The sequence below is a fragment of the Cryptomeria japonica genome, chromosome 11 (genome assembly GCF_030272615.1).
Source record: "Cryptomeria japonica chromosome 11, Sugi_1.0, whole genome shotgun sequence".
Classification (NCBI taxonomy): Eukaryota; Viridiplantae; Streptophyta; class Pinopsida; order Cupressales; family Cupressaceae; genus Cryptomeria; species Cryptomeria japonica.
Window position 1 is genome coordinate 661,592,957 of NC_081415.1, and position 22,110 is coordinate 661,615,066.

The following is a 22,110-nucleotide window of genomic DNA, read 5'->3' on the forward strand; positions in this document are numbered from 1 at the left end:
AATCCATACTTGAAACACCATAAAAAAAAGCCCTTTCAAAGACCTAAAACATTAAAGAAACTCCACGAATAACTGAAAATTGAAACATTAAAATGATGTGTACCTTACTGGTTTTTTCTCTTTAATTCTTCCTTCACCCTCTCCAACCCACTTTCACCCAGTGCAAAAAACCGCTATTATCCCACGTCCAAAAATCTTCGCAGCCCGCGTCTTAGTCCCAATCCTGTATCTACAACAGCCTCTCTACCTCCCCTCTCTTTTGGAAGTGGCTATATAAAACCCTGCGTTTGTTAGCCGAAATTACAAATCCATACTTGAAACACCATAAAAATGCCCTTTCAAAGACGTAAAACCTTAAAGAAACTCCACGAATAACTGAAAATTGAAACATTAAAATGACGCGTACCTTACTAGTTTTTTCTCTTAAATTCTTCCTTCACCCTCTCCAACCTACTTGCGCCCAGTGCAAAAAACCGTTGTTATCCTGCGTAAAAAAATCTTCGCAGCTTGCGTCTTAGTCCCAATCCTGTATCTACAACAGCTCTCTACATCCCCTCTCTTTTACGACGTCCAAATATTCCACCTGCAGTCTTAATGAAAACGTTGTGTTTGCCACACAGCGGGTCGCCAGCATAAACCTCTCATTGACTGTACAATAACTATGGTCACTAGCTACCGACCATGCGTTTACCGCCAAAAACACCCGCGCAACGACTTCACTTTTCTTGGTCGCCGCTTGATTTTCTCGGCACCGTTGAAGCTTGTCGTTTGCATCCTCGCAATAGCTCGACGTTTGTTTTTCTTGGTAGCGTCTTCGCCGTCACAAATGTCCACGTTGGAACACGAAGGGCTCCTGCATGGGACCCACGAAACACCACCTATGTATGCCCTGATGCCCATGATAAGTACAACATGCTATTTTATGTGGAGAATAACCGCTTCCTTTTATAATTACTTGGCATGAGATTAGGAAGAACAGGGGCTTTAATTACTTTTTATTTCATAATATAAAGAACCATTCATCGATCAGAAAAATTTAAATTTTATTTTAGAAAGCCCAACATGAGAAACTACAATAATAAATTACTTAAACTAGATGTAAAAGGACAAATCATCGTTATGTCAAATGAGATAAATTAAATGGCAAATCATTGAAGTGGTTAAAGTTAAAATTCGTACTCAAATTTAGGAAACATGTTACATGTTTAAAATGTTAAAGGAACTCTCAAATCCAACCATAACATATTTATCGGTTTCGGGTACAAATGCGGCGGCCAATCACATCCAATTAGTGCTGTAAGGTACAGATTCAATCCATAGAGCTCGGAGTGCACCTAGAATGTCCTGCACAATATTTTCGACAGGAAACTTTGCTCAACTTTTGTCCGTTGTATTCTGGATTTGGATAGGCAGAATTTGAAACACGACAGCCAAAACCAGGTACGAGACAGCTGTCAAAGAAAATTTCCCAATAAAATTTAGAACAAAAAGGTGAGAAAATCCCCATCTGGGGATAAACGAATCACAAGTTCGAAACATCTTATAAAGCCGAAATAAATTATTCTCCCACTAATTTAATAAAAATGCTGTTACTAGTGCGGCAATGGTGTCTCGCTGCACAAGCACGTTGTTTTCCGTAGCTTTGGCCCCTCCACTTCCCACTACTATCTCCCACCTATCACCCAGCTTTAAATTCTACTCCACAATCGTCTATAATAACATTAATTTGAAGCATTATCGTGCACACGCTGTAAAGAGAAGCTTTGCTGCTGAAAAATTAAAGAAATCTCATTATTATGAAGGCCATCTTGGTCCTGTGAAGGTAACAGCGTCATCCATGGATGGACCTCCGTCTGGTTACAGGTCTAATGTAGGAATTTGCCTTATAAATTCCAGTAATCAGGTATTCTATTGCTTTAAGTTTGAGATTCTCAACAAAAGATTTAATGCTTCCTCAGTCTTTGTGTTAAAAAAAAAAAGCCTTTAGAAAAGAAACAGTGTTATCAGTTTTAATTTTATTGTTAATTGTATAGGTTACTGCTTTCCTTATCAGGTATTTGTGGCATCGAGATTGGACGTGCCAGGGGCATGGCAAATGCCACAGGTATTATTATCGTTATTTTTTAATTTTCCTGCGGGAGCATAGGGTTTTAAATTCTCATTTTTTTTAATACTTTTCCGATATCTTGATGTGGGTTTGAATTTGCAGGGAGGTAAGGAATTGAATTTGTTTTTATGAATCTTTGCAGTTCAAAAATAAGAAATTTATATACTGTGGGAAAGTTACTCGAAAAATAATTAAATAAAAATAGTACTAATATTTTATTTTTTTTATCAGAACTATTTATGGAAAATCATTTAAGAAAAAATTAAGTATTGTTCGGGGTAATTTTTTCATTCTGTGACTAGAAATAAAAATTCCATCACAATATTAAAGAGCAGAAATGTATAATTCAATATTAAGTACTGTAAACTTTGATCTAATTTTATTCACGAATTTGAATGTTCTAAGATTATTAGGGTGATTTAAAATCTCATATAAGAGTTGTTTGGCTGGTTTTCTTTGTAAAGAATGGTAAACGTTTCCATTTTCTGAACAAAAAATATGCAAATCTTTATATTAATGACAATTAACAGTAATTTCTGTAATTTTGATATACAGAGCTAATTTTATACGAAATTTGTTTAATAATTTTGAAACATTTATGTTGGGAATAGTGAGTTGTGTGGCAGTCGTTTCTGTAAGTATAAGGGAATCTCTTCAATTTAAGAAGAAAGTTAACATTAATTTTACATGACTATGATTAATTACAGAAGTATAGAATTTAATATTTGTTACTGAAAACTTTGTCATCTATAGGAAGCCTATTTTGATGAATAGGTCGTATACCACTTTTTATTAACTAAAATGGTAATAATATATTTATTCACAAAAGAAGGTGAATGATATAAAGGCATACCTTCACAATATCAGTATGTTCATCCTTATCCTTTTATATTTATTACAGCAAGACAACTTTCCTAAAGTTGATGCTTGGTACCAATTACAATATCAGTAAATTCAACTTCATTCTGCAATCGAAGTATTTTTTTCTCTCGGATAGTCCTTCCATGAACATGTGTTTTGCCATCTGTACTTGCATATCTTGCATGGAAAGAGACTGGGACTGTGTTGGATATTTATTATTAGGTTCTGAAATCTCTAGAAAAGTACACTAACCTAAATTTCATATAAAAACTAATTAATGTTAGTAGACATGGGGTTCTCACAGTTAATGAGAAATAATGAAATATTTCTGGGAAGCAATTGTGAGAGTTTTGTTAGTATCAGTGATTTGGATCACACTCTGTAATCTGTCATCAGGATGAAGAAAAATGATGGTAGATTGCAAATTTAGATCAATAAAAAGTGCAAGTAAAGCCAAGTGGTAGATAAGTAAGTGCAAGAAAAAGAAAAATAGCACACAATAATAAAATAGAAATATAAAAATAGGAGGGGAAGGATTTTTATATATTATTGTTTTTTCATGGGAAATTTGACTTTTTAAAAATTAGTTTCTGAAATTTATGGCAAAAAACTGTTCCCTAATATTTTCTTATTGTAATGGATGGCTTATGATTTTGGTTGCAGGGTGGAGTTGATGAGCAGGAAGTTCCAAGAGATGCAGCCATCCGAGAATTACGTGAAGAAACCGGAGTCACCTCGGCAGAGATTATTGCAGAGGTAATCATTCTGCAACTTGTTCTTATTAATATCTGCAACCACTCACCTGCCATCATTTCACCGCACAATGATTACAAAATCAATCATAGATTTTGACATCTGGAGTTGAAGTCACATCTGAGGGGAATCTATCCCACATAAATGTGGCTTGGACTTGCACTAACCAATGTGCAAATGTGACCTGCATTATCGCAGCTGCATTAGAGCATGCTAGCAGGGCTTAAAACCTTGTCATCATCATGGCCCTCGAAACACTTTTGGACTAGACCATGGCCTGCTGTACCATTTTGCAAACATTTAGAACTACATGTTTTTGTTGCAAAATATGACTAAATGAATTGGCAATTTTATCTAAGTTCTATCCTCTAATATCAAATAGGCTGTTTCTATAGCAATTTTGCGAGGTAATAGGCACTTTGTACTGACAGGGTAGAATTAAGTGAGTTATTACAAAACCTTGCCGATTATGTTTCTCTAACCAGTGATGAAAAGGAAGCAATTGGAAAGCCTGAATCGGAACTGCGTTTGGAAATGCTTAGTTCTTAAAACTTTTAAGATTCAAGGTTAGAGCTGCATATTAGTTCTCAGAAATTTTTGAACATCTAAAGCTATTAAATATATCATATTCAAAACATGGTCCAAACTGTATTTGACAAAATTGAAGACCACAGACATATGAGGCTAACTATTTGGTGAATATAATGATTTGCATTGTTGTAACTTTGTAAGTGCTGAAGTGATCCTTAGATCAATGTGAAATGCTACAGTTTGAGATATTGCATGGTAGTAGTTACATCAGCACCATGAATTGAATTTATAAAGACAAGATAACTGCAACTAAGAAGTAGATGAAGCCATTACGTAAAAACTTCTCCGGGTGACAGCCTTTGCCCTTAATATTAACTAACTGGTTACTGCTTGTGCTTTAGGATTTTTGTTAAACAAATTTCAGGACACAATGGAGAAAGAGGATTTGGGGGAAAAAAAATTAATTGCTTTTTTTTTTTTTTTTTTGTGATAGGTAAGAACTACCAGTATGGGGGTAGCTCCCTTAGATTAAAAGTAAAAACAGATTACATTAGATGAACTTGTGCAGGAAGAAACAGATTCCAGCACCATAGTCAAAGATCTTCATCTTCTCTGCCTCAGAGAATAGATCAGCATTTGTTGCAAAAAACACATTCATAGGGGTAAAATCATCATTTTTCTCAAAGTTTTTGAAGGTGGCCCATGCTGTCTTCGTTTTACCTTTCTTGCCTCTTGTCCTTATTGAATATTGCAGCTAAAAAGCCTGAAAAGGTGCCCACCTTAATCTCATCCAAATCTCTGGAGACTGTGGGCCAATTGCAGTTGACAAATGTCCTGTTTAACCTCATCATTTTCACACCGGTATACTCTCCTGGATTGTTCCTCATTTGCTTCCTCCTCACAATTGGAGTTAGCTCCAAAAATGAAAACCATTCTTAAAACTGAAATGTTATCAGAACAGTCTTTGCTCCTTAATGCCTTTAATTCGAAGCCAAGCTTCCTATTTATGCTCACACCTTGTAATCCTAAAAAGATTTTTTCATCGAGTGTATCCCATCGTTGATATGTTCACAGACTACAGATGGGATTCCTTTCTTCTCACCTTTTTATCCAATTCCGATAGAGTATGGATGTTTTCATTTTCACCATATGCTCCTTCCTCTGCACGTTCCAAGACACATCCTGTTTGTTTCTCCCTCATACTATTCTTAGCTGGAGTTTACTGATTTTACCTTCTAAACCACCTTCAAAAAGGCAATCCAAAGTCTTAAATAGTAACCATCTTGTACAAAGGCCTTATCCATTTTGATGTTACTAATCAAGCAAATCTCTATCTAGATTTTGAACCCTGCTTTGAATGGTTACCAAGCCAGCAACTGATCCCAATGCTAAGATCCCTTGATCGAAAAAGCCGTGCTTTCATAACCTTCCAGATCTTCCTCATAATAGCTCACCACCCAATGATTTATTCCTTTCCCCATGAGCCATGTTTGCATTGAGTTCGAAGCTTTCCTTACTCTGATAAAGCTGTAACATATCCTGTTTGTAATCTTCCTTGTGCCCATCTTGATTGGATTATATTCTAGCTTTTTGACAGCTCATTGATCATACGTGCCAGGAAGATCACATTAAGATCCACTTTTAGTTATTCATCCAAAAAGTCTGCATAATTTTAGGTATGTCATATGATTCAGTCCTTGTGCTTTTTCTTTTTCTAATGACTCCTCATTCCCTATTCTTACTCTCATATCCGACTCCATTTTTCAATTATCTTCATGATTAGTCTGTCTTGGAGATGCTTCTCACTCATACCTGAGTAATTCCCTCATAGTCAAGTCCTCTTATTTTTAGAAATGGCATAGTCTTTGTCCATCATGAATATCTTGTTCTTTTGAGATTGTTTCCTTTAGCCCTGTCCATATTGACATATCTGATCCTACCATCTCCTGCTCTACTTGTTTAACTCCATGGTTTGCAAGTAGGTCCACTGCCCTGTTGGCCTCACGACAGATGTGAGTTAATAGAGAAATCATCCATCTTATTATTAGATCCCACACTACATTAACCCATTTCTGTATTTTCCAGTTTGGCGTAGTTTTTTTTATTATAACCTGTATGCATAGCTAGGAGTCTCCTTCAATATCAATAATCTTTATATTTATTGCTATGCATAACTTGAGTCCAAGAATCAACGCCTCCATTTCTGCCTCATTTTTTGTGGTTTTTTCAAGATGTTTTGATGCTGCCCATACATATTCTCCTTTCTCGTCCCTGATGATGCATCCCATACCAGATTTACCAGGGTTTCCTTTTGACGCCTCATCGAAGTTCATTTTCCATCTGTCCATTTTAGGGGCAACCCATGCAACTTCATTTCTATTTTGTTTGTTGACAATCATTATATTTGTTGGTCTTTTTAGCTCTGTCCAAGACTTCTGAATCTCTTCATCCCAGCATGAAAATTTAGTCCCAGACTTGAATCTGACCTTAGTATTGGCAACCTCAATAATTCCATCTTTGATTGTCTGTATCACTGCTTCAACCTGTTTGTGTAAAGATTTGAAAATTTTGTGGTTCCTTTCTTTCCAAATTTGTCAGACAATCATAGAAGGGTCAATTATCCAAATGTTTGACCATAAGGCTTTGGTGATTTGTCTGGATTCAACTGGAATACTGCTGCACAAACTTCTTCCATTGAAATAGGGCTGCACAACATTTTACTATCTGCCTCTATCATGATTGCTGAATATAGTTTAGATCAAATTGTCTTATATCTCTGTTATTAATCTCACCAAGAGTATACTGGAAAAATTCTATTGCCGCCCGCTCCACATCCTTACTCCCACTAACCAAATTGCCCAATGCATTTGTGATTTTCTGAATTTTATTGCTCTGTCCTCAGGTTTTTGTAGATATATGAAAAAAATTGGAATTGTGATCTCCCGATCTGAGCCATGCTTCCCTTGATTTATCCCTCCAGTATAATTCCTCTATGGCTAAAACGTCCTTATGTTCATTTTTCAACCACTTTTCTTTTTCGAAATCATTCCTGAACATACCATTTTTAATAACTTTATTATCAAGAGCTTCCGTGTCTTGTTCAATTCTGATTTTTTCTTTGAATATATTCTTAAAGACTTGTTTGTTCCAATCCTTTAATCTTTTCTTCAAATGCTGTAATTTTTTCATGAAGCTAAAGCTAACTGTCCCATTTACATGTATTTCCTTCCACTATCCTTCTAAATTCTGCAACAATTTCTCCTCCCTCCACCACATGCTTTCAGATCTGAATGTTGTTTTGTTGGAGTGCACTATTTCTCTGATCTCCAATTCTACCAGAATGTGATCTGAGATTGAAATAGGGAGGATGTAGGCTTCAATTTGTTCTCTGTCATTCAACCAATCTGGTGTTATTAAAAATCTATCAAGCCTTTCTGAAATATTGGTAAAACCACTTCTTCTATTTGTCCATGTGAAGACCCCTTTAGCCGTGACACAATCCACCAAACTTGACTCTGAGATGAAATCCCTGAAATCAAGCATATTTCTGTTGGTATTCTTTTAACCTCCACATTTTCACTTGGATCTGAGATGGTGTTAAAATCACTACCTAAAATGGTGTATGCTCTATCATTGTTGTCAAGAAAATTCTTTACATGTATCCAAGTACCCAACTTATCTTCAGTTTTAATGGGCCCATAAATATTGAATAATGTGAACTGTTTGTTAAGTCTGATGCTAAAAACCTTCCCAATCATCCAATTCTGATTTCTTTCCATGACTTCTAAAGAGACAGTTCACTCCTTCTAGAGAATTCCCAGTCTGCCTGCTGTTCCATTTGCATCCTGAAATTCACCAGACCATGGTTTGCAATAGTTTAGGAATTTTGTGGCTTCTTCCTTCACAATTTTGTTTATTGCATGAGGATGATATCTATAGAGAGCAATTGGAGATGACGCTTGATTAAGCATCTTTTGTCAGGGGCATTTAAGCCCGTGACATTCCATGTAACGATCTTCATTGTTTCCCAAGGGAGGCTCTTGCTCCCTTGGTACTTGTCTCCTCCGCCTCCTCTTCCCTTTTCTGTTTTTCTGATTTTCTTCCTCTGTCTTTCCCCCATTTAGCTTTTTCTAATGCTTTTGCTGCACATTGTGATACGCATCTTTGGTCAATAATATCCAACTCATCCCTATCTGAATCTTCCTCTGTTGAGAACATCTCTTCTTTTGCAAGATCTATCTCTTCATAATTCTTATTCTTGGAGACATTGAACTCATTTGTTTCCTTTTCCTTGATTTGTGCATCTGTTTTATTGCTTCCCAGTTAGTATTCCTCCTTTGCTTGGGGAATAACTGATTCTTTCTGTACCAAATTTTTGTTTTCTGGGATTTCCTTTTGAATTTTTGATTCTACTGACCTTTCTTTGTTAGCCATTGGTTGAAGAGGGCCTGAATGCATCTCCCTATCAGATTTAGATTTAAGGTTTTTCACCCTCCAAACCTTCTTTGTTTTTGCTTGCTTTTTGCAATCCTCCTCTTTATGAAGCCTTCTTTTGCAATTCAGATAGAATTTGCTGTTAATTTTGAGACTCAGACGAGCAATCAGATTTTCAGTATTTAATTATTTGTTAACATTAAGTAAATTATAAACAAGTAAATGAAAGAGAGAAAGCAAGTGTACAAGAGACCAACACAATTACCCTGGGAAAACCTCCAAGGAGGAAAAACCCAGCACTAAAGACCCACGGGTCAGATTATGTATTCAATCTTGAATTGTAACAATACAATACTTAGCTGGAATCTTTAACCTCTTATCAGATCTGCCCCTTCGGTCATATCAGATCTGCACTTCTAAATTCACCAAGTCTGCTCTTTAATGCACTCTCTAACAGAAATTAGGAACACCAAAATAGCTTTGTCTTCCTTGAATAAGTTTGCCTAGTTCACTTCTTAATTTCGCACACCAAGGAGCAGAAGAATTTCGTTGATTGCATGAAGATGAATGATTGATTTGATCTTGGCAAATGATCTTTATTTATATGGGCAGATAACCTTCAAGTCGGCCTTAATTAGATAATTAAGTTTGGTGCCAAAATGGGTTTTGGTGTGGCGTGTCATTATAGAACTGGCCCTGTTTAGAGGCATGCTACCCTCTTTGGCGTGAAGGGTCCAACCCTACACGTTAACCTTGGGAAAGGGGAGGCCCAGCCCTTTAGGGGTTCGGATGTTGCCTTAGGCAATCCAAACCCCCTTTCCTAGTTACAAACAATACTCCCTCTTAACTAGGGAAGAAGAGAATACATAATTTGAACCTTTAGAGTTCCATCTAGCACACAAGCATAGAATTACATCTTCCACCTAGCACACGAGCATAGGATGGTTCTAGCACACAAGCATAGAAAGTGTAATACACAAGTGGGTCTTTTACATAATTACAATTTTCCATCTAGCACACAAGCATAGAATGGATCCTTCCATTCTTGCACACAAGCGAAGAATGGACCAAAATTCTGCAGTAGAGAATCACTAAGATTGAAACTCCCTCTCAACCAGGGTTTCATTTTCCACAATACCAAGTTTGTCTTTGAAGTATTCAAACTTCACTCTGGATGAGGGGTTGGTAAGAATATCTGCAACCTGTTCATCTGTGCTAATATACTTTAGCTGAATGGTGCCTCTTCGCACCATATCTCGAATGAAGTGATAATGAGTTTCCACATGTTTGGACTTGTCATGGAACACGGGATTTACCGACATCTTTATACAACTTTGATTATCACAATGAATAGTGGTAGGACCACTAGGTTGACCAAATAATCCAACAAGAAGTTTGCGAAGCCACACTGCTTCTCTAGATGCAACAGATGTTGCAATGTACTCAGCTTCTGCAATACTCAATGCTACCGAAGATTGCTTTCTTCGTGCCCAAGAGATTACTGCATAACCCAAGTTGAAGCAGATACCCGAAGTACTTTTCCTGTCCTTGACACTTCCTGCCCAATCTGAATCTGAATAGCCTTCCAAGAAGATTGAGGTATTAAGTGAATACTTCAACCCATAACCAATAGTGCCTCGCAGGTATCTCAGAATGTGCTTGGCTGCAACTAGGTGAACAAGTTTAGGCAAGCTCATGAACTGACTGAGGGCATTCACAACATAACAGATATCTGGTCTAGTATTGACTAGATATATCAAGGATCCAATCAACTGCTTGTACTCAGATGGATCTGCAAAATCAGAGTTAGCTGCAGAAACACTCAACTTCTTTAAGTTAGATTCCATAGGAGTAGACATAGGTTTAAAGTCCATCATTCTAAATCTTTTCAGAATATCAATAGTGTACTTTCCTTGACTTAGAAAAATTTCATTGAATTTTTGCCATACTTCTAACCCTAGGAAGTAATGCATTAGACCTAAATCCTTCATTTCAAATTTTGAGGCTAATTCTTTCTTACATCTCATGATCAGTTTATTTTCACCAGTGAGAAATAAATCATCCACATACAAAACCAGAATAAGCATATCATCATTACATATCTTCAAGTAAAGGTTAGCATCAGCATCATTCTTACGAAATCCTAAGCTTAGTAAGTACTTATCAATTCTTTCATACCAAGCACAAGGAGCCTGTTTGAACCCATATAAGGCTTTCTTCAACCTGCAAACATGAGAATCTCTTTTATGGATTACATAACCTTTTGGTTGCTCAATATAGACTTCTTCCTCAATAACACCATTGAGGAAGGTTGTCTTAACGTCCATTTGATGCAGCTCCCAACCTTTAGCTGCAGCAATAGCTATTATAGATCTAATAGAAGTATATCTAGCAACAGGAGCGAATGTTTCCTCATAATCTATTCCTTCCTTTTGAAAAAAACCACGAGCTACAAATCTAGCTTTATATTTTTCAATACTACCATCAGCGTTATGCTTAATTTTAAATAACCATTTAGAAGAAACAACAGACTTACCTTTGGGTCTGGGTACAATGTCCCAAACATCATTCTTGATGATAGACTCATACTCTTCATCCATGGCTAATTTCCAAGCATGATGAGTCATAGCTTCTTCGATATCGTGGGGTTCAAACTCAATGATTTTACACATTACAGAAATGTAGTTGGCATGATTTTGAGGTCTCTTGCTATCTCTGAAGGTTCCTCTGGGAACAGCAAATCCTTCAGCATCTTGAATGGTGTTTCTAACCCAAAGTGGCCTCTTCTTGCTGACCACAATATCCTTAGGTATATCTGTAGAGTCCATGGGTTCTGCTGGATCATCCTGGACTTCCTGATCCGGGAGGTCAATGAACTCCTTCTGTATCTCAGGGTTAGTATCAACATTTGATTCTTGATTTCAATCTCAATATCATCATTATCAGATAATAAACCTTAGATCTTTTGAGTGCAATATCTTCTTCAAAAGTTACATCTCTACTTACCTCAACATACCTTTGACCTGAAATGTAGATCCTAAAGGCTTTGGAAGATTCACTGTATCCTACTAAGATGCCTTTCTTTCCAGAGGTATCCAACTTGGTTCGTTTTTCTTTAGGCACATGAACATACACAGGGCTCCTGAAGATCCTTAAGTGGCTAATGTCAGGTTTGATTCTTGTAAAGGCTTCTTCAGGGGTTACATTCTTTAGAGCACGATGAGGACATCTATTCTGAATGTAAACTGTTGTTTTGGATGCCTCCGCCCATAGGAAGGGTTGTAGGTCTTGATCATGAATGATGGCTCTTGCAGCTTCAACAATGGTCCTGTTCTTTCTTTCAGCAACTTCATTTTGCTGAGGATTGTAGGGAACACAAAACTCCCTCTTAATTCCCGTCTCAATACAGAAATCATGAAAACTACCTGAGGTGTACTCACCTCCATTGTCAGACCTTAAACATTTAATTCGTTTTCCAGTAGTATTTTCAACCAAGGCATTGAATTCTTTAAATCTATTTAAGACTTCTTCAGACTATTTAGATTTAAGAAAGTAAATCCATGTTTTCCTAGAAAAATCATCTATGAAGATAACATAATAAAGGAAACCACTAGGAGATGCTACAGACATAGGACCACATAAATCTGAATGAATAAGCTCTAACTTTTCTTTAGCCCTACTATCACTTTTATGAAATGGGCTCTTCACATTCTTACCCATTGCACAACCTTTACAAACATCATCATGAGATAAACTAAGTTTAGGCATACCTTTAACCATTTTACCAAGAGTAGGAAGAGCTTGAAAGTGCAAATGTCCAAGTCTTCTATGCCATATCTCGCATGATTCAGGAGCCTCATGAATGAGAGCTTGAATTGGGTTAGCTGCAAGCTTATACAAACTATCACATCTATTTCCAATAACACGAGCAGATTTGAAACTAGATTTCTTAGAGCAAGCAAGTACTTTCCCTTCAGAAAATGCTATTTGCAAACCCTTATCTTCTAAAGCAGAAATGGAAATAAGATTTCTTTTAATTCCAGGTACAAAAAGAATATCACTGAGTTGTAAGGAAATACCAGAATCTAGTTTTAAAGAGGTAGTACCAGAACCTTTTACCGAGTATCGAGCATCATCACCAATTACCACATGAAGGTTGGTATCCTTTTCTATCAGATCTGAAAGATGCTCACAATAACCTGAGATGTGTCTGGAGGCTCCACTGTCAATTATCCAAGTATCATTGTCCGTAGGAACGTTGCTTGATAGAACAGAGATAAGAAGATAGTCCTCATTTTGTTCAGCGACTTCATTTAAATTGGCTTCCCTTTCCTTAGGATCATTCTGACAATATCTAGCATAGTGACCATACTTATCACATCTGAAACAACGAATATGGGCGGAATCTCTTGACTTCTTCCTTGGATCGTAGGAAGAGGATCTAAAATCTTTGCTTCTCTTTTCTTTCTTCAAATGCCCACCTTTCCTAGACTTAGCTGTGAGAACATGATTATCATCTTTATGAGAGTTCTTGAGTTTTCCTCTTACCTCAATTCGAGATTCCTCTTCAATGCAATCAGATTGAAGACGCTCAAAGTTGGGACGTTCAGCTCTTCCACCAATACTACGAATGAATGGTTCCCATTCATCAGGTAGGCCATTTAATGCAATCATGACAAGATCTTTATCTGAAATTTGGCAATCAAGAGTACTTAGCTTGTCCTTTAGTTCATTGATCTTCATGAAGTAGGCCATGATTGAGTCTTCTTCTTTCATTTTGATGTGAAGTAGATGTTGCCTTAGAGCAAGAGCCCTGCTGAGGTTGTTGACTTCATACATCCCTTCCAAGTGTTTGATCATTTCCTTGGCAGAAGCAAATTTTGATATGACGGTGACAAGATGATTCTTGACTGATTCAATTATGATCTTCCTAGCCTTGAGAGAGTCTTTCTTGAACTGCTTCAGTTCTTCAACATCTTCAGGAGGGGACAACCTTTCTTCTTCTACAAATTTAAGCAGTTCATTCTCTTCAAGAATCAATAAAATATGGACTTTCCAAGCAGCAAAGTCAAGGGCTCCATCAAGTCTATCTTCAGCCCTCAAACCTGAAATTTTAATCTGAAAACAAACAACAACTAGATGCAACAAATAATTTACTGAAATCTGAAGCTAGGAAAACCTTAGCTCTGATACCATGTTAATTTTGAGACTCAGACCACCAATCAGACTTTCAGTATTTAATTATTTGTTAACATTAAGTAAATTATAAACAAGTAAATGAAAGAGAGAAAGCAAGTGTACAAGAGACCAACACAATTACCCTGGGAAAACCTCCAAGGAGGAAAAACCCAGCACTAAAGACCCACAGGCCAGATTATGTATTCAATCTTGAATTGTAACAATACAATACTTAGCTGGAATCTTCAACCTCTTATCAAATCTGCCCCTTTTGTCATATCAGATCTGCACTTCTAATTTCACCAAGTCTGCTCTTTAATGCACTCTCTAACAAAAATTAGGAACACCAAAATAGCTTTGTCTTCCTTGAATAAGTTCACCCAGTTCACTTCTTAATTTCGCACACCAAGGAGCAGAAGAATTTCACTGATTGCATGAAGATGAATGATTGATTTGATCTTGGCAAATGATCTTTATTTATATGGGCAGATAATCTTCAAGTCGGCCTTAATTAGATAGTTAAGTTTGGCGCCAAAATGGGTTTTGGTGTGGCGTGTCATTATAGGGCTGGCCCTGTTTAGGGGCACGCTACCCTCTTTGGCGTGAAGGGTCCAGCCCTACACGTTAACCTTGGGAAAGGGGAGGCCCAGCCCTTTAGGGGTTCGGATGTTGCCTTAGGGAATCCGAACCCCCATTCCTAGTTACAAACAATATTTCCTATCCTCTATTTCCACTGGCTGTATCCATTGATCATCCTCGGCCTTGAGCACTAGGTTCTCTGGAATTTGCCTAATTGCCACAATCTGTAGTCTAGCATAAAGACAAGAATCTCCTTCAATAATATCCATATCTTTGTCCATGAGTGTTCCCAATGATCTCCCTATTTTCTCTAGACATTCGCTTGCCCAGTACTCCAACAGGAGGTTGTACAATCTTATCCAAATTGGCTTCTCATAAGGTTGTAGTTTCGTAGGGTTAAAATTTCGTTGCCAATGTTGAATGACAGAGGTTAATTTTCCATTTTCCATAATCCGCCCTGCAATATTCGATCTTTCACTTCCTTGTTGCAAATGTGACCACAAAAAACCCTTTAGGAAGAAATTTGGTAATAACTTTTGTCTTCCAATTATCCAAAATCCATTTCTTGATTGTACATCTGTCTGATTTAGGGCCCATGAAACAGCATACTATTGCCAGATCAGACATTAATTCAACATCTACACTGATTTCCTCAGAAACATCAATTGCTTGAAAGTTCCTCGGGCCATAATTGTCGCTTGATTCGAATCTGTTGTGATATAGTTTGCGGCCTTCATGTGATTGTTCTTTTTCATAGCAGTGATTTTCGCTTCTTCCGTTATTGTTTTGCTCCATTCCTCATGATGAAATGAAATAGTTAAAATTAAAATAATCCGTTCGCAAAGAGGTTTAGTAGAAACCTGCAAAAGAATGAATTAGGGCTTTCTAAACCTATGAATTCTACTAAAACATAAAAACTAAAAAATCAGATTTAAATGGATTCTAAAGGAGCAACAGAGAGACTCCTCCTTGGCATGAACTGTGCTCGACTTTATTGTGTTAGTATTCTGCAAGAAACGTAAACCCTAGTAAAAGAAAAGGAATTAAGCTAAAGAAATGCAGAAAAGAGACAAATCCGTGATACTGGAATATCGCCTTTTTGTCCCTGAATTATAGAAACAATTGCATCCTTGATAAATCCTTTATTCGTCAATGCTTAGTTATCGAAATTTGGAATCAAATTACTCAGGAAAAGCAGAGCGATTCGCCAAGTGCTCCAAAATAAAAATATATATATATATTGTTTTGTAAAATTATGTACTTATAAAGTTTTAAGTGGTGATGTACAAATTTTGTAAGTAGAATAAATTGCCTTTCCTTCAAACTAAATTACTTTTATATAGTAGATTTGTCTAGGTTCTGAAAGAGGCGCTTTTATACTAAGTTGCCGGTTCCGATTCGGACTCGGGTTCAGGTTCGCAAGTTCGGGAAAATTTATTTTGGGGTTCTGGGTTCGTTAGTACAAAAACATATAAAAATAAAAAATACATACATATATGCAGCAGTAGTTAAGTTCAAAATACACCACTATGCTAATAGTCAAATAACGTAGCAAAATACACCATCATATATTGAAGTTTTAGTTCAAATAACATAGCAAAACAGTGAGTACACCACCATATTAATGTTTTAGTTCAAAAATAATAATGTCAAGCTACAACAATCAGCCATCATTGATCAAATATCATATGGGTCATCAAAAATTTCATAGCCGACCTAGGGCTTAAGAATTACTTATTGGCAGGTTTTAATTGTTTAAGTGCACAAAGAAAGAGCGGGATTTTAAAGCTTGCTTGCAGTAAACCTGAGCGCATTTTACATTTGTTTGCACAAGGTCGGTCTCTTTTGGTGTTTCACACATTTCATGAGGGCCTAATCATCCAAGTCGGCCCTTTTGCATTCAACTTGCCCTCACTTCAGGTTGGAGTTTCTCAAGTTTTTGCAATGAAATCATGTTGGAGTTTTAATTGATTTTGCAATTAAGCCAGATTGGACTTCTAAAATGGTTTGCATGATCAATGAAGAGGTTGGACTTGTGGACAGATTTGCAATGAGGCAAGAAGGTTGTCGAACTTCACAAAACTTGTGCATTAAGTCTAAGGTCGGATTTCACATCATTTGTGCACTAAGTGAAGGGCGGAATTGTTGAATGTTTACATTCATAGGTTGGACTTTTAGGAAGTTTTGCACTATCTCAAGGCAGATCGGAGTTTATTGAGATTGTGCATTGTGACTTAACAAGGTCGGAATTTTGAGAAGTTAATGCATTTTGTTGTCACCAAAGTCGGACTTTCATTAGATTTTACATTTTTCAAGTTGGACTGGTCAGAGTTTGTTAAGATTCTGCATTTTCACCAGCAAACTTGAATCCCTTTGGGATTTTCTCACCCTATCCTTGGTGGAGTTTGATGTGAATCAACAATTTTCTATTTAGGCAATGCAAGGTCGGAGTTTAGAAAGATTTTACAATCCTTGATTGTTCTTTGCTCTAGGTCAGAGTTCTAATGAGTTTTGCAATGTGTTGCACCTAGGTTGGACTTTGAAAAAGTTATGCATTTCACACCTACATGAGCTTGGACTTCAACAAGGTTTTGCAATAATGGACAAGGCTGGTTGGAGTTTTAAACATTTATGTAATCCCAAGTCCGAGTTTTAGGCATTCTTGCATTGACAAGGTCAGACTTTAGGAAGTTTTATGCATTGATGCACACTCAGGTCAGACTTCTAGCAAGTTTTGTATTGATCCACTCCATGTTGGACTTTCAACAAGATTTGCATTCCACGAGGTCGGAGTTTTTTAGGAGTCTTGCATTCAACTACAAGAGTGGACCCAGCTGAAGATCAGCATTTACAAGGTCGGACTTTCAATGAGGATCAGCACTAATGCTGATCAGAGTTTACAAGACTTCTGCATTTTCCCTATCTTGTGCAAGATCGGACTTTGGGTCAATTTTGCAATTTATACACCAAGGTTGGATTTTAAGAAGGTTTTGCAATGATCCTCATTCCCTCTAGTGCTAAAATCTTAGTTCTCAATCACTTAGACACAAACGCAACATTCAAAACTCTTGACAACTTTGACACCATACCGACACTTAGTGGCTTGACCATTTCACTTGCTGCTCTTAACAATTTATAGGGACCATTCTCGACATTGTAGAACAAAACCTACATGAAATACTTGCAATTCCTAACAAAATTGCAAGAAAATCTACTCCAACATTTTGCAACTTGTATTTCAACAATTTGTCTATTGATGTGCGTTTTGTGATCACACCAACACAAATTAAAGTTTCCCAATGGCTACCTTATCCTCTCTTGAGCAAAGTCAAATGTATGCTAAGATTGTAGGAAGATCATACAATGACTCCAAGGTTCTCACTGCATACTAGCGACTTTATGTGGATATAGGCTCGTTTGGCTTTGATGTTTGTTGGTAATCCAAGGGGACTTACATTTGGATCATTCTTTCACTTCTTCGCTATGGCTGGAACTTCATCATCGAGTATAGCAATTTTGTGATGCTTTTGCTTCGAATGAACTAAATTGGAATGAACTGAAATTAAAGGGGAAAGGGCTCAAGAAGACTAAGCTAAATCTAAGAACTCAATAGATAGCAATTCTTCGCATGAGATCAACCACACTTCTCTTCGCCACTAGAAGACAACTACATGAAGCAAGTGCAATCTTCAGAGGTTGTGTTGGAAGGATTTTTAAACCATAGATGAACACCATCAAAGAACAATGTTCATCTAATAATTTATATTAAGCGCCCACATACAAAATATCAGTCCAACCTTGCAGTGCCAATAGAAATCATCTATTAACAAAAGGAATGAACAAGCGATCTTCACCTTAAAACATTGCAATCAACTTTGTTCATCTAACTGCTTGGAAAATAAAATTCTACTTTAGGTGAGGAAGGTGAAACCATGCAAGTTTTGAAAATAAACTTAAGTGAACACCATCAAAGAACAATGCATCACTGTTATTATCTCAATAACTTATCACAACGATTTCATACAAATCTCCTTGCTTTACAAATGAAGAGGCCACCCCCTTATATAGGCCTCTAGCCTTGATTACATGCAAACCCTAATTAGGGTTTGACCCAAAAGATTCCACACACATGATGCAACAAGGTGGGCATAAACATTAATGACCAATTATGCCCATTATCAACTAATTACATTCCTACCAAAAATGGCACCCATAAAGCATTAATTAACCATTACATTCAAAAAGTGCCCACTATGCAATAAATGCACCCTCATGCAAAAGATCACCCATTGTGCAATAAATGCACCATCACCTCCAAATTCGTCAAATGTGCATTGAATGTGTAATATCCCCTGCATATATAGGACTAGAAATGCAAGGAATATTGTCAAACAATTGGCTGACAACCTATTGTTCTGGTTTTCTGTCTGTATAACCTGCATGTTATGTAGTCTAGACAGCTAGTATAACTCGTGTGTTATGCAGTTTTTACTTGACATATGGCTCATAAAAAACTTCAGATTTCTTTAAGAGTATTAACTTGTATTATTCCTCGCTAATATAGGTGTGAAAATGATGGAATCCAACTCAAGAAATAATGTCAAACACTGCACATACAAACACTCAGTTTGTTGGTCTGAGTTTTAGTCTCATGTAATATTGGTTTGGTGACAGCATCAAAATTAACTGCAAATGATCCCCGCGATGTCTAGGCTTGAAGTATAATGTATGAATAACTTCTATTTAACCCATCCAATGCATATACATGCCTTTCAAAGGTGAAATGTACAGTTACAGCCAATAGACAAAGACAAACACTTGGCATGCACACTGTTATTATTAGAGACATACCATCAAAAATGATCTACAACTTATTTCCTCTTTATTGTATGCACTCATCAAATACAATGGAACATAAAGATGCCTTGACTAATTATAATTCAATTGCATAAATAGGTCTGATTAAAGACATCTGCAACAGCAATTTTCCCTATGGCTGATATACCATCACTGCACTTCAAATACATAAAAAGAACCTGGTAGGAGATCACCCAATGCTGAAAGTGAAGAAGCAAGCAATACCCAATACGAATGCCCAGATATTGTAGCGGTACTGTTCACGACCACTATAGCGATGACACTGTTCACGACCACTATTCATGTCACCTTCAAACCTGGGAAAGCCTTCAAAACATGCTGGAAATGATGGTCTAGTCTGAGGAAAATGATTGGTCAAATACCCAGAACAATTTGCCCCTTCTATCAAATGCCATGAACATAAATGTGAGTCTCATGTGGTCTAATCAACCTTCATGGCAGACCTGTATGTGACTGAAATCTCCTCCAAATCTTCTCAAAATCACCTCTAATAGCTCCTCAAGAGTTCGCCTATCTTCTCCAAAAAGAGTAGATATAAAAATGGCATCAATAGATCATAAGCTGAAGTCTTCTTCCCAAAATCGTTGAAGACACCTGATGGCAAAATGTCTTCAATATGAACCCATACGAAACTGATCCCCTGGCCACCAATGAATCTCAAATGAGATGACTGAAGTATCACCTCCTCAATGCAACCCCTCGAGAGATCTTTCACTCCCTCAGTTATGCTATCAATGGGAGTTTTCGTTCCTAAAGACAAAGATCTGCAGAAACCCCTTGGTTCCACAAAACCCAATCAATTCAAATATCAATTCCTGGCTGCCTTGAAGTTCAATTAGATCTCCCTTTATACTTTTTTTAGTCCATTTCTAGAAGCTTCTAGATATAATTTCACTTAAGGGACTTTATGATATCATATTTAATTAAGTCACTTTATTAAATTAATTAAATATAAAGTTATCTTTTAATTTTTAATTTATTTGATAACTTTATAAATAATTAACTTAATATTATTAATTAAAATAATTAATTAAGCTATCCATGAAAAATAATAATAATTTGGACAACTTAACTCTTAATATTATTTCACTTAAGTGACTTTATGATATAATATTTAATTAAGTCACTTTATTAAATTAATTAAATATAAAGTAATCTTTTAATTTTTAATTTATTTGATAACTTTATAAATAATTAACTTAATGTTATTAATTAAAATAATTAATTAAGCTATTCATGAAAAATAATAATAATCTGGACAACTTAACTAATTAAATTAATTAATTATTCTCACTCCAAAAATGGGGACTTTACAGAATGCACCATCACTTCCAGGAATATGGTAGTTGCCATGCATTAAATATGCCACTACTCAGTCAAGATGTCCACTAGCAATAAATGCGCCATCATGCTGCCATGCACTCAATAGATTTTCGTCATGCAAATGGGCCATGCCATCATAGGAGCTTTTATAATTTTTCGAGTTGTGCTTCACTAATATAAAATATTCTCTTTGCATGTCACCTACTCATCCTTTACAAGAATCTTTCCATTCCAGGCTCACAAAAGATATTTTGGAAGAATTTTAACAATCTTTTCCACTTTTGAAGGATTCCTATACGTCCAAAATTCGAGGAGAGAGAAAATCCCTATAGAGAGAAAAAATTTATTCGGGAATATTTGTTATGTGCTTTTTGAATTCATCATGTCCTAAGGGAGATTTTTGATCAATTTTTCACTTTTCCTATATTTTAGGAAATTTTCCATTTTTAGCTCCGAAATTCAGGTGAGAAAATTCTCTTCCTTGACCAATTTTTACCTTTGCCTTGAAATTTCTTCATGAATTTTGTTCCTAAGGAATTTTGAATTCTTCCTTGACTTAATTTCCATGCCGATCTTTCAATGCCAATTTCATCATGTGGAGGAATTCATCACCAGTAAGGAAATTCCTTCCTTACCCCTGCCTAGCGCTCTTTCCCAGTCTTGGGCGCTAAAATCATATGCTTCAAGAGTTTTGTTTTGAGGAAACTTCCTCCACAACCTCACTTCAGTGCTCAACCTCCCTAACTGGTGTAATGTCCCCTTTTTGGGATGATATGGTTTATGATTGGATTAGCCTATTATTGACCCCGGTAGGCTAAGACAGACGGTTGGAGGATCCTAGTTGGCAGTGCAGGAGGCTTATTTCCATTCCATAGGTCATAAGTGTTCAAGATTGCTCTTTGTTTGGTTCAATTTGCCCTTCATTTGACTCTATTTCACACACTTACTATTTATAGTAAGTTAGTATTTGATCGAGAGGGACCCTTACTATTTTTAGTAAGGCAGTTGGATGCGTAGTGGGAACAATGGTTGACTTCCAGGTTCAGACAGGACGGAGAGATAATGAGTAATCAATGAGCTATTAAAATTATAATGGCATTTAATGATATTATTTGTTAATGATTATATTATGAAGCTATTATTTAACTTGTCATTAAGAGTGGGGTCATTATAATATTAAGCGACTTTATAAAATGACAATATAAAGACATTCTAATTAATAAAGCTCTCCACCTTGTACGAGAAGCTACTTCATAAGGAGGAATTAAAAGTAAAGGAGGATTTATCCCACATTGAGCGTGGAGATTGATTTGGAGTTTGAGGAGTCTTTATAAACAAACCTTGTCTTCCTTCAAGAGCATGTTATGAGAATATTATATTGAGTTATTCCTCTATTGTTGCTGATATTCAGTGACTGGACTGTTCTAAGGATGAAGTCCCTGTTATTACGCAAGTAATTGGTAAAA

At 36.5% G+C, this 22,110-nt stretch overlaps 1 protein-coding gene across 1 annotated transcript in view; it reads left to right on the forward strand.

Moving 5' to 3' along the window:
- Nucleotides 1–1,358: 1,358 nt before the first annotated feature.
- Nucleotides 1,359–22,110, forward strand: part of LOC131065113 (nudix hydrolase 25) — a 66,350-nt gene continuing 45,598 nt past the window's right edge. Inside the window, exons 1-3 of the mRNA XM_057999526.2 lie at nt 1,359–1,903; nt 2,054–2,104; nt 3,632–3,724. Coding sequence (XP_057855509.1) covers nt 1,604–1,903; nt 2,054–2,104; nt 3,632–3,724 — 444 coding nt within the window. The 5' untranslated portion in view covers nt 1,359–1,603. The remainder of the gene's footprint in view (nt 1,904–2,053; nt 2,105–3,631; nt 3,725–22,110) is intronic.